The sequence below is a fragment of the Cherax quadricarinatus genome, chromosome 14 (assembly GCF_038502225.1).
Source record: "Cherax quadricarinatus isolate ZL_2023a chromosome 14, ASM3850222v1, whole genome shotgun sequence".
NCBI lineage: Eukaryota > Metazoa > Arthropoda > Malacostraca > Decapoda > Parastacidae > Cherax > Cherax quadricarinatus.
Window position 1 is genome coordinate 5,668,290 of NC_091305.1, and position 17,390 is coordinate 5,685,679.

At 38.4% G+C, this 17,390-nt stretch overlaps 1 protein-coding gene across 4 annotated transcripts in view; it reads right to left on the minus strand.

Moving 5' to 3' along the window:
- Positions 1-534: 534 nt before the first annotated feature.
- IntS14 (integrator complex subunit 14) overlaps positions 535-17,390 on the minus strand; it is a 48,465-nt gene continuing 31,609 nt past the window's right edge. For all 4 annotated transcript variants that reach the window (XM_070084791.1, XM_070084790.1, XM_070084792.1 and 1 more), the window contains 5 exons: positions 17,241-17,353; positions 12,037-12,148; positions 9,631-9,740; positions 4,516-4,644; positions 535-3,916 (listed from right to left, as the gene is read on the minus strand). In XM_070084791.1, coding sequence (XP_069940892.1) covers positions 3,692-3,916; positions 4,516-4,644; positions 9,631-9,740; positions 12,037-12,148; positions 17,241-17,353 — 689 coding nt within the window. In that variant the 3' untranslated portion in view covers positions 535-3,691. The remainder of the gene's footprint in view (positions 3,917-4,515; positions 4,645-9,630; positions 9,741-12,036; positions 12,149-17,240; positions 17,354-17,390) is intronic.

The window sequence follows — 17,390 nt, forward strand, 5'->3', positions numbered from 1 at the left end:
TTTGGTATGCTTAACCTTTAACACTTTTGCTGACCATCACGTAGAACAATGTCATTGAGGCCAGGGTCCCTAACGTAGTTGTATGTTATGAGTTCAGCTCACTCAGATAAGCTGCGAGTGGTAAATTTTAGCCTAGATATGAGAGAAATGGGTCTGTGTGGCAAATGTGTGTTATTAAAAAAATAAACTTGCCTCCACATGTTGCATAATGGGAAAAAAAAATGATCGTGTGTATGGCTAACCCTTTCAGGGTCTAATCGTGATCTGAAACTTGTTCTCAGGGTCCAAAAATTTCACCTTCCCCCCAAAAAATATCTGAAAATACACTCTTTTTAAACCATACACACTGTCACAGTTGTTCTTCCAGTCATTCACTTCATGAAGCAGAATTTTTTTTTAATATGGTAGACACTCGCCACATACTCATTCTTTCATATCTAGGCCAAAATTTACTGTTCACAGCTTATCTGAGTGAGCCAAGCTCAACACACAATTCTATGGCATGGACCCTGAAAGGGCATTAAAAAACCACTGGTGTTTTCTCGTAGTATTTACGGGTTTTATTGACTATTAATTGGTATCAAGTGATAGAATGGAAGACACATTACTGAGAGAGAGAGATGATTTTGATTAGTTTCGGGACAAAGTACAGCTTAAAATTGAGCTCGAAGTAGGGGAAATATTAGATTTTTGCCGATATTCCAGAGGATGGGTGATGTCCCCATACAACCCCCAGTCTGTTTTATGGGTTTTTAATAGGTCTGATTCAAATATTGGGATGTTGTGAATCATGATCAATCTTCCCTGGTTATATTGTATTATATAAGAAAGTAAATCTTTTATTTTTTGTGGGAATGAGTAATCAAAATGGAAGGCAAGTATAATATAGGAGAAGCCTGGAGATGTGACTAATGAACAGAGAAAATGTTTGTCCCAGGAATGTTTACATTATTTATTATGGACTAATTTTTAAATTAGTATTTTTTTGTGTAAAATTCGCCAAATTACTGAATTTTTATCATTTTATAGGGCTTTTTAAATAGTTTAAAGGGTAGTTTCTTGTGCTCAGTTAATAGAACAGAAGGCATACTAGTGAAACAGCTAAGAAATTGGGTAAATGTAACAATGGAATTAGCTTAAAATAGAACTCAGAGGGAAAAATCACTGGTGTGTTAATTGTGCCAAGACCACTAACTTTGCCTATGTGTAATTCCACAGGTTTTCCATCATATTTCTTACTTTTGGTGTCAATACCTCCAGAAAAAGATTCACTACCATTTCAGAAGGTTTTTTTTTAAAGGGGCACTGGGAGCAATATTGATTTTGGGGGTCTCGGCAGTGAAAGGGTTAAACTGTGTCCGGTGTACTAATCCACACAATTTTTCGTTCCTTCAAATCTGCCACCTGCCACTATTTTTAACCATCACAACTCTTTGGGTCTTTACAGTCTGTTCATACATTTGAAAAAATCTAAGGCCAGGAGGGTCCATACAGTGCATCATGGTTAACTACACAGGTGATTACTGTATGTGACATACTAGCATGCCTAACTAACTTAAGTAAACAATGAAATCAGTTGTTGTTGTTCCACCATCAGCTTCCCTTCTGGCAAACAGGGTGTAGAACTGGCATGATGATGACGACTTATTCATTCCACATTTACTGCAATTTTATGATAGTGGAATTCAGTCACCAAGTCCAATATGTAAGTACGTAGATTTACCCTAGGATAACCCAGTAAAGTCAAACACTGACTTCTTTCCATATTTTGAGGAGTTATTACACTCTGAAACAATTGTAATACAGTGGACCCCCGCATAATGATTACCTCCGAATGCGACCAATTATGTAAGTGTATTTATGTAAGTGCGTTTGTACGTGTATGTTTGGGGGTCTGAAATGGACTAATCTACTTCACAATATTTCTTATGGGAACAAATTCGGTCAGTACTGGCACCTGAACATACTTCTGGAGTGAAAAAATATCGTTAACCGGGGGTCCACTGTATACCATATTTTGCGGCTTATAAGATGAATTTTTATTCCATAAAGTGTCTCCAAAAACCACCCTGCGTCCTATAAACTGAAGGTCAGTGACGTATAAGTCTGGGGTTGTGGGGTGTGCTGTAGCTCTCCCAGTTACATCCAATGCTGAGCCATTGAAACTAAAACAAGTCTTATAAGCCACGAAATACGGTACATATTCCTTGTACATGGCCTTAGAGAGGATCATTTTTTCACCAACTTCAACATACCATAAAATCATAAGTTTTCATCATATTCCACTTTGTATTGTCTTATTTGATTCAGAAAAATGAACTTCATTGAACCGTAGGAAAGAAGAATTTATTTTTTCAAAATCTTCCCAGACAGGAATTTTTTTTTTCAGGGTATTCCAGTTTAAGGGTTAAGTGCTGTATGATACCGTGTTGGTTTAGCGCTTAGTTTTGATTGCAATAACAATAATAATTAAGGGTTAAGTTCCTGAATGTTGCTAAATCATCTACAGTTGACAACTGCTACACTTAGAAGTGACGACAATATCCTTGAATCAAGAGCCCACATACAAGGAGGTGGCTCCTGGTCTAAAGGAAAGCTACTAACAATACTAAATGAGTTTCACATCTAATTAGCTCAATGTCTCAGAGTAAACAGTCTAGAGCACATGATAATTGCATTCAAGGAGGTATCAAATTAATCTGGCTCCCTTGAAGAGCTGTCACCATAGCATGGCATATTGTATGTTCACTCGTTTCCTAGATGAAACTGCTTGTCCCAGGGAATTCAAACTAGAGCTCAGCGTACATAGGCCTCTCAACCTAGGGCATCGTTGCTAGTCATAACTGACAAGGGCGAGTCATTTAGGCACACTTAACAACAATGTCAGTCACTTTGACATTCACAATATTCATCAATGAAATGAACTGGATCTCAAACTCTCATCTAATAATTCACGTGAACTGGCAAGTGGTGCTTCGTGCTACATCATTACCTCCAATGGGAGGGTCTGTCCCTCGGCACGAACAGGGAAAGTGACCATCACATGCCTCTCGAAGGCAGCACTGACTAGAACAGTTACACGTCTCAAATTTACACCCCACTTCCCATCCAGGGGTAGAGGCAGGAGAGAGAAAACCATTACACTTTCTTGAACATTCCAATATACAGGAATTCAAGAATTCCTGTTTTTTCTTTATAAAAATAGCAGCAGAGGTGGTGGCATGAGGTGAGGTCCATTTGTCATAAGCCATAAACTAAAGCAAATTTCTATTAATCTGGAAATGCCCTTGCTAATGTGAGGGAGAGAGATACGGAATGAATGTGACTAAGGGTATGTAGGCTTCCTTCAAAGAAAAAGAAGCATGACTCCTTGGGTCAGGTGCCTTTCACAACAACAAGGAGCCCCTTGACAGAAAAGACTAGAAAGATTTTTTTCACAGTAGAGCAGAATGAGCAAAGACAATAAGTACTACAGTACAAGATTTAGAAAAAAATGAAGAGCAACAAGCATTGCTTTGCTTCCATAGCTGAGTAATCACACTGCTGATTTAGGTAAGGTTCTCAACAAAGCAAAATAAAACTGTGACTGATGTATCAAAAGTTCATTATGCTGATTAAAAAAAAAAAAAGTTTTATTGTATATATACAACAGGAGGTTAAATGCTGTAAATTTAATGAAAGACATTCATGCTCAATCATTTCCTGAGAATGTAGTTTTAAGTGGTGCAATGTTTTGCCTGATGTCTTTTTTGTCACTGTTACGCAAGGCTTCATAAGCATGTTGTAGTTGTATAGCAGCATCAGGATGGGCTGTAGATGGCAGTAGAGTACATTCTCGTTCCAAGACATTTGCCAAACCTTCTAAAAGCTCTCCAAATCCATAAGACAGAGCAGCTCTTCGAACACGATTCAGCTCCTGTTGATGAAGGTTACAAGTGTAAAAGTACTGTACTCTGTGTTACAGTAGTCTGGTTAAAAAAAAAAAAAAAAATGTATGTCAGTTTCAACTTAGGTTTTAATGTGTCAAATAATTGTTTTTTTTAATGCTGAAAGTACATTATAGTATAACATTAATCACAATACAGCCTCTCCTCGCTTAATGACAGAATTCCGTTCCTGAGACCACGTTGTTAAATGAATTCGTCACTAAGTGCAGAGCATACTAAAATGGTAGCAAGTTTGTGTCAACCATCTTTGATATTATTTTAATGTCACCTTTGCACCATTTGTAACATTTCTGGTTTATTTTTAAATGTTTATATAGTAGTGTACCGTATATTGAAATAAACAGAAAAGAGGATTATTATTATTATAATCAAAGAAAGTATTAAACAGACACACAATAGAGGAAATCAGCTCTAAAATACATTGTCCGAGGCGTCGGTAAACGACTATGTTGTTAGGTGAGGAGAGGCTGTATATTGTATGTGCCTACTGTATTATGTATAAACTATCTTGATTAAAAACATTTTATGGGTTTAATAATAATACAGCAGTATTAAAATAGTCACATACTTTGTAAAAGCTCTGGATTTTATCAGGTAGTTTCCGTGCATGGCGAAGGATTTTTTGAATATCCGACTGCAGCCCACCCTGTCGCACCCATACTACACAGTTCAGAGCATAACTCTTCTTTTCATGAACCTGCAATTTTAAACCAAGTTTTATTTTACTTTTTTTAAAACAATACATAATTACAAATATAAAATGGAATAGGATGAAAGGGTATGTGATAACTTATCTGTACATACAGAACCAGTCCTATATTTATGGTATCCCAACTTCAGTTTGTTATAAAATACTTTTAAAGATTTTTGTGGTTGTAGTATGTATTACTTCCTCTTGGATCCAATTCTAGTTCTGAAGTGATAGTCCTGCAGTATACTGCCCCTCTTGGTGGGCATGTCAGCTTTCACTTACATGCCTGTTTCCTTCTAGGGAGGTTCCTTGATGCTGGTGAGTAAGGTCCAAGGAATTGGACCCAATCACTCTTTCTTTATACCAAACCTAATTACTTGCCACTCCTTCCTAGTGCTGCAGGAACCTTGCATCTTGAACATTCCCACATTAATGTAATAATAATTATAAACCCGATGAGTGCCTTTATTAACCAGCTTTTCAATATCAAATCTAATAATTTTAGTGTAAGTGCATATTATTACAGGAAAACCCATGGGGGTCATACAGCACCTGGTAATGGGAGGCAATCAGGTTTGATTCAGGAAGGGAAGGAAAAGTCCTATTTCTTGGATTAAGAGACCCTCACCAGTATCAAGGAACCTCCCTAGAGCTCTATGAATAAAAATAAATAAAGAAATGCGACTTACTGACATTAGTATACTGTATATGATATTAATATATGAGAGTAAAAGATTTTGAGTGCTAGGAGATGGACATCTAACAAGTTTATGTGAGGATATTAGATAGCAGTGGAGGCAAGTGGTTTTTATGACTAGAGATGTTGGAGTGCAAGCAAGGTAACATACAGGAATTCAGGTATATCAGTTGCCCAGATTTGGGTCCTGGAGGTGGGAAGCACAGTAATTGCACTCTGAAGGAAAGGTGCAATCTCAGGGGTGCAGTTCAGGTCATCTGAATTGTGATGTCAGCACGCTTCTGGCAAGACAGTGATTGAATAAATGATGGTTAAAGTGTTTCTTCTGTCTTGGGTCACCTTACCTCAATAGGAGATAGCTGGTGTGTTTAAAAAACAAAGAGACTAAGAAATTTAGAATTATACAGTGAAAAATTAACTAGCACAAACATTTTCTATACCCTTGTGTGACATGCCACTATACTATTATATATATATGTACATTGAAAAATATATAAAGACAGAAATAAAATTTTAAATGCATTGATTTGATACTATTTATAAATATGGTGGAACCCCGAATTTCGTACTTAATCCATTCCAGAAGGTCATTCTAAATCCGAAGAGCACGAAAACCGAAGTAATATTTCCCATAAGAAATAATGTAAATACAATTAATCCATTCCAGACACCCAAAAATATTAAAAAAAAAAAAAAATGCATTTTTTTAAAGAATAACTAAAGTTTTACATGCTGAAGCTGTATAGTCCTTGTGGCTTAGCGCTTCTTTTTGATTATGATAATAATAATTTACATGCCGAAAACAATGAGAAATAAATATAAAGCACTAACGAAATGGATAAATGAACATTTAACATCACTTTTACCTTTATTGAAGACTTGTTAGCGTATGGAAAATGGCAAGCAGAGAAGAGGGAGGAGAGTTTGTTTGGAGACAGGACAAAATACTTAAATATGACACTAACATCAACTCTACAGCTTATTTATCTGTCATATTTAGATGAATTGTGATATAGTAAACAATATTAATAATACAGAATTATGATATATACTCTAGAATGAATAAAATATGTCATTACATATGTGACTAGTGGTGGTGGTGGTGTTAGGTTTATCAGGACCACTGATAGTATAAGCCGTATAGTGGTGGCGGCAGCGGCTACCATCACTAGTCATACTACTAGTCACACTGAAATACCACTAGTCACACTGAAACAATGTACGTAATTTATAAATAAGAAATGTTGTATAAAAACATAATAGAGAATGTAAAGAAATACAGTGAACCCTCAAGTAACGCCATTAATCCGTTCCAGAGAGCTAGCCTTTAGCCGATTTAGCCTCTAGCCGAATTAATTTTCCCCCTAAGAAATAATGGAAATCCAATTAATCCGTTTCAGACACCCAAAAGTATTAACAAAAAATATTTTTTTTAAAGATTAAATATAAATATACATACAGAAAACAATGACAAATAAATATAAAGCACTAATAAAATGGATAAATGAACATTTAACATCACGCTTGCCTTTATTGACTTGACTTGTTGGTGTATTGTAGACACTTAGGAGGCAAGAGGAAGGCAAGTTTATCATGCTTCAATATGACGCTAATAACATTCTACGGCTTATTTATCTGTCACAATTCATCTAATATGACATTATAAACAATATTAATAACATAGAAACATGATTTATACTCTAAAATGAATAAAATATGTCATAATGTATGAGTGGAGTAAATGGTGTAAGTGTTGTTGTTGAGTTTATAAGGGCCACTGAGAGAAGCCTAACATTCAAATTCAAATTCAAATTCAAAGTTTATTCTCTATAAGGATTACAATGCTGAGTTTACAGAATTTGGTTATTGTGTGGTTTACATGTAGTAAAATAATAATTACAGAGTGTACCACTAGTGGTGGTGGAAGCACCAGCAGAACCCACCACCACTGTCACACTTAAACAATGTATGTAATTTATAAATAAGAAATATTTACATTTTAATTTATAAATAAGAAATACAGCATAGGTAGTAGGTTGATAGACAGCAACCGCCCAGGGAGGTACTACCGTCCTGCCAAGTTAGTGTAAAATGAAAGCCTGTAATTGTTTTACATGATGGTAGGATTGCTGGTGTCCTTTTTTCTGTCTCATAAACATGCAAGATTTCAGGTATGTCTTGCTACTTCTACTCACACTTAGGTCACACTACACATACATGTACAAGCGTATATATACACACATACCCCTCTGGGTTTTCTGCTATTTTCTTTCTATTTCTTGTTTAATTCCTCTTATCTCCATGGGGAAGTGGAACAGAATTCTTCCTCCGTAAGCCATGCGTGTTGTAAGAGGCGACTAAAATGCCGGGAGCAAGGGGTTAGTAACCCCTTCTGTATAAATTACTAAATTTAAAAAAGAGAAACTTTTGTTTTTCTTTTTGGGCCACCCTGCCTCGGTGGGATACGGCCGGTTTGTTGAAAAAAAAAAAGAAAGAAATACAGTATTTGCAGTTTAATTTATAAATAAGTAAGTTTATTCAGGTATACACAAATACAGTTACGTACATAGATTATCATACGTAGCAGCATATGTGTAAAGTACCTAGGATAACCCAAAAAAGTCAGAGTGACTCATGTATGTCCATTGGGGTCCTTTTATACTTACACTTATACAATGGACCCCCGCTTAACAATCACCTCCCAGTGCGACCAATTATGTAAGTGTATTTATGTAAGTGCGTTTGTATGTGTATGTTTGGGGGTCTGAAATGGACTAATCTACTTCACAATATTCCTTATGGGAACAAATTCGGTCAGTACTGGCACCTGAACATACTTCTGGAATGAAAAAATATCGTTAACCGGGGGTCCACTGTATTTACTTTTATACTTACACTTTTATATTTACACTTACCGGGAGATGTTAGTTTAATTAGTTAGTTTGATGGAGGAGATGCTGGCAGAGGTTTAGAGTGGTGGAAGATACGTAGTAGGGCGGCGTATGTTCAGCAGCCCGATACACATTCAACAACATTGGAGAGTTACTTTCGCGTCGTTTTTTCTATCGCTTACTCGCTTAACTTACTTGCTACACTGTTAATTCTACACTTTATCGCTGGCTGGCACTATAGCCTTTATCAATACCTGCTGCTTTAGTATCGTACATATCGTAAAATCACTGAATCACTGCAGATGGCACATTCTCCCCTCTCTCTTCCTCCTCCACTTTGGTACTTTGCTATGAGTTTTTTCTTTAATTTTATTGTGTTTCTTTCCTTCTTTATCACAGGGCTGGCACTAGAAGCTTCCTTTGGGCCCATGGTGACTTATTTAGCAGTTACAAGCACTCAAAACAATGGAATAATACTAAATATATCGCTTGTATGTATGGAATCAGCCTCCCTGGCTTGTAAACAATGGCACACTGGCTGTACACGGAGTCATGGAGTGGCCGGGCCCGCTCAGGCTGCGCAGACACGTTCGGGACGAAAGCCCTTAGCTGAGTTATTTGGTGTTAGCTGAGCCAATATTTTTATGTCAAAGCGAGCCATTAGCAGATTTTGGCGTTAGCCAAAGCCGCCGTTACCCAAGGGTCCACTGTACAGTGGTTACTGTGGAGAATGTGAAGAAATAAAGTGGCTATTGAGATGCTGGCAGAGGTTTAGGGTGGTGGAAGATAAACAGGGCAGCATATGTTGTCAGTGGCCCTGTATACCTCCAACAACATTGGAGGAGTTAGTTTCGTGTCCTTTTTCTATCGCTTAATCGCTTAACTTACCTGCTACACTGTTAATGCTACATTTTATCGCTGGCTGGCACTATAGCCTTTATCGACTCCTGCTGCTTTAGTATCATACATGTAGTAAAATCACTGAATCACTGAAGAAAGCACATTCTTCCCTCTCTCTCAGCCTTTTACCAAAGGGCTGGCACTAGGAACTTTCTTTGGGCCCATGGTGGCTTATTTCGCAATCACAACCAATAAACAAGCACAAAAATTGTGAAATGTTTCGGATGAATGCTCACTCAACCAGTGACAGAGCCAGACTGAAGCAGCGTCCCAGCGGGTGGACATGTCTGATATGTGTGATTCCTGGGGCAAGGTCCAAAATTTGAAGCAAAATTTAGCACAAAAAAAGTGCCTGAAATCCAAAAAAGTCTGATATCCGGTGTGTGTGAAATCCGGGGCTCCACTGTATGCTTAAATTTTAGACTTCTTTTTTTTTTCAATAACCAACTGGATAAATCTTACCATCTACTTTAATAAAAAAAAATGATGTTTTGTGTTAGATACCTTGAGTGGGAATGGAGATGAAGTATCAGATGGTCCATAAGGATTGACTGGTAACTGTGAAGCAGGTCCCAGATAAGACAACTTTCCCATCCATGGAATGACATCCAGTCCTACAAGAATCATAATGACATTTAAAATTTTAAACTAATTAGCAATGTGAGAAAATTATTAGATCTTAAAAATATTTAGAAATCACAAATACATAAGAAGAGTACTGTACCCTCTATGCCACTTCTGATACTAGATATCATTAATCATTAATCACATTTCACTCACTTTCTCTTCACCTTAACTATCATATTGTTATACTCATGGTAAAAAGTATTAAACCCATAGGATCATACAGTGCCTGTGGAAAGTAATTAGGTTTCATCCAAGGAAGAAAAAGGTAGCTTTAGTTCCTTGGAACAAAAGCCATTGACATTAAGTTATTCTACCATGAAGGGGAGCTTTTTATGTTGTACTCAATATGGAAAAAAGCCATGGAAGCACAGAACTGCCATACCCCTGCACCCCAGAATATTAAATGAATATGAACTAATTGTACAGTTTTAATATGTAAATAATAACACAACAACCACATTACTGATGCAGGACAGAACATGTTTGACACAAGATCATAACACTCAACAACCTACATTGCTATTGTCCCAGGTTTGAGCTGAACTAGTCATATTATATAAAAAAAATATTTAAATAAGCTGGTACTTGATCCTGGAGGTGGGGAATACACTGCCTATACCTCTGAAGGTTCAAAAAAATATTAATTTGTAAATCACGGTACAGCGCTTAAAACTGGTTATATATCGTTCCCTTAGGCATGCTGGGCATCTCACATTATTGTTATTATTACAGTCAGACCTCCACATCTGCAGATCAAAAATATTTAAAAAAGAAACCAGAAAGTTCCAAAAGGCAAAATCTAAATTTGCTGCATGCCGAGTACTATGATGAATCCAAGCAAACGAATTAATGTGTAGATGATACTGAGGGATGATTGTATATGTATGAATAGCCATCTGAGTTTTCTTCTACCTTCTTGATAGTTCTTAATAGGTGTAGTTGCCAGTGGCCCAGTGTGTGTGGTGACTGGATGATGAATGACTGGGTGGGTGAGAGTGTGGTTGGTGTCAGCACTAATGAGTGGGATGTGTGACTGATTTGGTATGTGGATTGTGTGTTAGGGTGAAAGACTGGGTAAAGTATGGGCATGGGGAAATGGTGTAGGACTAGGCAAGGTGTAGTCTTGAGATAGTATGGGGAATGGTGTATGTGCATGTGGCTGTAGAGGGAATTATATGGGTGGGATGTGTGGGGGTAGGTTGTGGTTTGATGGTGTGACCATGGGGAGTTTTGGAGGTTGCTGGCTGGAATGGTGTGTGAAGGCATGTAGCTGTGGGTGGCATGGGTGGAAGGAGGTAGGCATGGGTGGAAGGAGGTAGGCATGGGTTGGATGTATGGTTGAAGGCATGTGGCTGTGGTGGAATTATAGAGGCAGGTGGTATGGGTGGGGGTTGTGGGTTGTATGGGCGTGCGTTGAGGGCATATGGCAGTTGGTATGAGCAAAGGTGTGTGGCCAATGTATGGTACCAGACGCATATGACTGGAGCAGAAGGTATGGTATTAAACACGTATGAATGGAGCCTTGAGCCACACCCACCATGGGATGTACAATGGGTGAAGAGAATGCGGGACTTGAGCATCCGTGGATCAAGAACCCGTCACTAGCCTCAATGAGCCTCCCTTGACAGGTGGCTTCCTCACAGAAGCTCCTGTGTATAATGGAGCCATAGTTGCTCTTTGTTGATGACAGTTCTAGGAGATTATGAAGAGAAGCTGAAAAGGATGATGAAGAATTTAGAAGGATGTGTAAAAGAAGGACATTAAAAGCAATTAAAGAGGAGGGGTGTGTATGGAGAAAATTAATGTATTCAGATCCTTGGGAGTTAACATGCTGGCAGATGAGTCTATGGAAGAGGAAGTGAACCAAAAAGTTTATATATGGGGACAAAAAAAAAAAAGGAAATGTACCAGAGTATAGTAGTACCAACCCTTTTATACAGGTGTGGGGCTTGAGTATCCAAGAGGCTTGTATGAGTGGAGACAAGTGCTGCTGAAGTATGAGCAAGGTAACATTAGGAAGGGATTTAGATAAACTGGTTAGCTGGACTCAAGCTGTTGAGGCGAGAAGTAGTGCTGTATTCTGAATAAAGGAGGGATGGGGGTGTTACATTTCAGAGGGTTATTTGAACTGTGATGTCTGTGCAGTTTTAGAAACACAGCTGTTGAATGAGTAACACTGAATAAATTTCTTCTTGGGGAAGAAGAGTCACTACCTTGGTGGGAAACAGTCAGTATATTAAAAATAAAAAATAAAAACAGCTATATAGCATCATGAATACACACCTGGTACAAAGAGAGAGAGCATCAGATTTGATTTTTTCTTGTTGTCTGCCCATGAGTAGAGGATACCATGCCAGTTTTCTCCCACTTGACACAAAGCCACCATATTCTCACGCTGTCGAGAAATATCAACAATGGTTACACGAATTAGCAAGGGAATGGCATACAACACTAAAGAGCTTTGGAAGATGTGCTGATAATATTCATCTAGCAGATTACTGTAATAATATTATGCTATAGCTCCCCAAATACTAATTTTGAAAAAAAAAAAAAAAACTGCATTCTTGCTGTGTAAAATAAAATTTACTACTAAAAATAAATTTACTACTAAAGAATACAGTCCTCCCATCTATGAAAACTTGAGTAAAAAAAAAAATAATCAGATTTTAGTGGTTGTTTGCACCCTTGTGTAAATAAAACTCTTACTACATTATTTTTTTTTTTTTTTTCAACAAGTCGGCCGTCTCCCACCGAGGCAGGGTGACCCAAAAAAGAAAGAAAATCCCCAAAAAGAAAATACTTTCATCATCATTCAACACTTTCACCACACTCGCACATTATCACTGTTTTTGCAGAGGTGCTCAGAATACAACAGTTTAGAAGCATACACATATAAAGATACACAACATATCCCTCCAAACTGCCAATATCCCAAACCCCTCCTTTAAAGTGCAGGCATTGTACTTCCCATTTCCAGGACTCAAGTCCGACTATATGAAAATAACCGGTTTCCCTGAATCCCTTCACTAAATATTACCCTGCTCACACTCCAACAGATCGTCAGGTCCCAAGTACCATTCGTCTCCATTCACTCCTATCTAACACGCTCACACACGCTTGCTGGAAGTCCAAGCCCCTCGCCCACAAAATTCCTTTACCCCCTCTCTCCAACCCTTTCGAGGACGACCCCTACCCCGCCTTCCTTCCCCTATAGATTTATATGCTATACTTATATTTATATATATTTATATTTATATTTATATACTACATATTATGGTGTTAAAAAGAATTACCTCAGTCATCTATAAGTTACATTGCCACAAAGGAAGAAAATTTATTTCCTCCATTTTCCCTGACAGTGTACAGTATTTTTTAGCTACCTGGAGTGTACCTGGAGAGAGTTTCAAGGGTCAATGCCCCCGCGGCCCGGTCTGTGACCAGGCCTCCCGGTGGATCAGCCCCTGATCAACCAGGCTGTTGCTGCTGGCTGCACGCAAACCAACGTACGAGCCACAGCCCGGCTGATCAGGAACTGACTTTAGGTGATTGTCCAGTGCCAGCTTGAAGACTGCCAGGGGTCTGTTGGTAATCCCCCTTATGTATGCTGGGAGGCAGTTGAACAGTCTCGGGCCCCTGACACTTATTGTATGGTCTCTTAACGTGCTAGTGACACCCCTGCTTTTCATTGGGGGGATGGTGCATCGTCTGCCAAGTCTTTTGCTTTCGTAGTGAGTGATTTTCGTGTGCAAGTTCGGTACTAGTCCCTCTAGGATTTTCCAGGTGTATATAATCATGTATCTCTCCCTCCTGCATTCCAGGGAATACAGGTTTAGAAACCTCAAGCGCTCCCAGTAATTGAGGTGTTTTATCTCCGTTATGCGGGCCGTGAAAGTTCTCTGTACATTTTCTAGGTCGGCAATTTCACCTGCCTTGAAAGGTGCTGTTAGAGTGCAGCAATATTCCAGCCTAGATAGAACAAGTGACCTGAAGAGTGTCATCATGGGCTTGGCCTCCCTAGTTTTGAAGGGAGGCCAAGCCCAAATAATTTATTTCTTTTTTGCAGTATACATACATGTAATGTAGTTTACATGTAATCAAATACATCAGCCACAAAAGAAAGCCACGAGCATCCTGTGTATTTCAGGAAGACTAATCCTGATACTTAAAGACTACTTAGGTATTAGACATAGGTTATTAAGTAGGAGTTTTTAAATGTACAAAAGAGAGATGAAGCTAAATGAAGAGCAGTACAATTTTAACAAAGCATTAATAAATACTTCAAACTGATTCAGTGATTTTCAGCTATGATGAATGGTTTGAAAAACCGACAAGTTGAAGATTGAGACACTTATGCAGCATATGGGAATCTTTATTCAGGAAACGTTTCGCCACACAGTGGCTTCATCAGTCCAATACAAAGAGGAAGGCGTAAGGAGAGGAGGAGTATGAGGTAATTACCTCATACTCCTCCTCCTCCTCCCATATGCTGCATAAGTGTCTCAATCTTCAACTTGTCGGTTTTTCAAACCATTCATCACAACTGTCAGACACTGCAGCATCATGGGATCTTGTTACAAAGAATTCTTCAACTCTTGTTCAACCTTTGGACAAAGACCTACTTCGACTAGTGGATGGTACCACTATGACCCCGCCTCCGCCTGCTTCACCTCACCTCACTACAGTATATAAGCCACGTCTACGGCCCTATGCTGTACATTCTACAAGATTGATGGACTGAACACATCGACTCCAGGCTGAGGGACTTATTACCTCATACTCCTCCTCTCCTTACGCCTTCCTCTTTGTATTGGACTGATGAAGCCACTGTGTGGCGAAACGTTTCCTGAATAAAGATTCCCATATGCTGCATAAGTGTCTCAATCTTCGATTTTCAGCTACATGGGGTTTCTTACGCAATTTCAAAGTGATTAGGTTTAGCGCTTCCTTTTGATTATAATAATAATAATTCAAAGTGACTCAATGTCTTCAGTTTATGGAATGATTGAAAGAGATGGTGAAGATACAGAAAGTTAATTAGTTTCAGTAGAAATATAATGGAGCAAGATGAGTAATTAATTTTCTATGGGAGCTTGAGGAAGACTGGAAGAACAAGGATAGAGTTGGATTAGCTGGTTTTATTTGGTATAGCATAGTGTTAGATTAGTTATGTTAGGGAGATGAGGTGCCTTTTAACAATAGCTCTACACTGATCAGCAGATAGGGAACCTTTTTCATAATTTGGGTTATGAATTCCAGATTTTAGAGCCTTTTATGCTCACCGAGTTTTTGCATAGGTTGAGGCAAATACAGGGAATGTCAAAGAGAGTTTTGTGTCTCTTGTTATGCCTGTGTGTTTTGTTGCAGCTATCAAGATAAAATTTCAAATGAAGGTTTATGCTGGAGTGTGAAGTTTTATATAGTACATAATAGGCACAGTAATATGAGTGCATATTTTGTATAACAATTTCAAACTCTTTAAGAGTGGAGGTTGTGTTCTGGCACAGGAATGGGTAACAGTGGCTTTTTGTTGGGTTATTAATGGTTTAAGGTGATTTGTTGAAATGGATCCCCAGGCACAAATACCATAGATGCAGTAAGAGAAGATTAAAGAGTGGTATGGTGTGAGTGTTGTTAGTACTGTATCTTGGAGAATATGCCTACTATTTTGGAGACCTTCTTGGCTGTCGGATGTGGGTATTAAATATCAGGTTGCAGTCAAGGTGCAGACCTAAAAATTTGCCATAAATGTGCCTTGCAATTGAAGAACCATTGATCAATATATTAAGCTGGATAACTGAAACTCTTTAGGTAGTAGGTTGCTCAACAGTAACTACCCAGGGAGGTATAACCATCCTGCCAAGTGAGTATAAAACAAAAGCCTGTAATTGTTTTACATGATGATATGATTGCTGGTGTCCATTTTTCTGTCTCATGAACATGCAAGATTTCAGGTACGTCTTGCTACTTCTACTTACACTTAGGTCACACTACACATACATGTACAAGCATATATACACACACCCCTCTGGGTTTTCTTCTATTTTCTCACTAGTTCTTGTTCTTGTTTATTTCCTCTTATCTCCATGGGGAAGTGGAACGGAATTCTTCCTCCGTAAGCTATGTGTGTTGTAAGAGGCGACTAAAATGCCAGGAGCAAGGGGCTAGTAACCCCTTCTCCTGTATAAATTACTAAATTTAAAGAGAGAAACTTTCGTTTTTCTTTTTGGGCCACCCTGCCTTGGTTGGATACGGCCGGTTTGTTAAAAAAAAAAAAATGATTGCTGGTGTCTTTTTTCCATCTCGTGAACACACAAGATTTCAGGTATGTCTTGCTGCTTTTACTTACACTTAGGTCACATTACACTTGCATGTACAAGCATATATATACACACACCCCTTTGAGTTTTCTTCTATTTTCTTACTAGTCCTTGTTCTTGTTTATTTCCTCTTATCTCTATGAGGAAGTGGAACAGAATTTTTCCTCCGTAACCCATATGTGTCGTAAGAGGCGACTAACGTTCCGGGAGCAAGGGGCTAGTAATCCCTTCTCCTGTATACATTACTGAAGTTAAAAAGAAAAACTTTCATTTTTCTTTTTAGGCCACCCTGCTTCAGTGGGATAGGGCTGGTTTGATGAAAAAAAAAAAATTGAAACTCTGTTTCCAAACAGCATGTAGTAGGTTTTGTCTATATTGAGGGTGAGTTTGTTAGTAGTCATCCAGGTAGCTAATTTTAGTAGCTCATTGTAAACAGTGTCACTGCGTGTAGTTGGATTTGAATGGGAGAAAACAAAAGTTGTGTCATCTGTGAACATATGATATATATTGGGGAGATCATTGATGTAAATGAGAAAGAGCAGAGAGGGCCAAGGACACACTGCCTTGGGGCACTCCTATGTCTACCAGCTGAGTTGACAAGGTTACGCTGTTGGTGGAGACATGGGAGGCAATTAGATTCAGTCCAAGGAAAGAGAGGGTAGCTCTAATTCTTTGGATAAAGAGCCCTTACAAGGAAAGCAACTCTCAGACCCAACCACTGAATGCTGCTAACCACTTTACCCAAATATCTCAGCAGGCACGAGATAAAAAGACACTCTTTCTTTCTGTCCATTCTGCTGATGAACCCACAGCACAGCAGTTTTTATCAACCTTTTGTTGAATAATACTCAGCACAGCAGATCTCATCAGAGGTAAACACACAACTGCTGGCACAGGCTTGACATGCAATATGATGGATGTCTCACCCTCTGATGTCACATATAAACTTTCTATAGTAACAATTCCTTGACGTAGAAACATTTTTTTCTTTACAGTATATTACTGTCAACCTTGATCTGAGGAAATGGAACTACCACTCCCCTTCCAATGATCAAGCCTGATTACCTATCATTTCTTGGGGGCTGTATGACCCTTACAGATTTAGTTTCCCCAAGACCACAAAATTAGTGCATCTACAAAGATACAGAAAAATGTTAACATAAAACCTACCTTTAGTCCACCGTGAAGCAAGACACAAAATGAGGGAATTTTTCCTTCATCATTGCCACCACCTCCTTCATCATCACTTCCTGGATCAACCTTCGGCAACATTACCATGTCACCTGAACAAGAAAAATGTACATTCTTCTTGAGAAATAG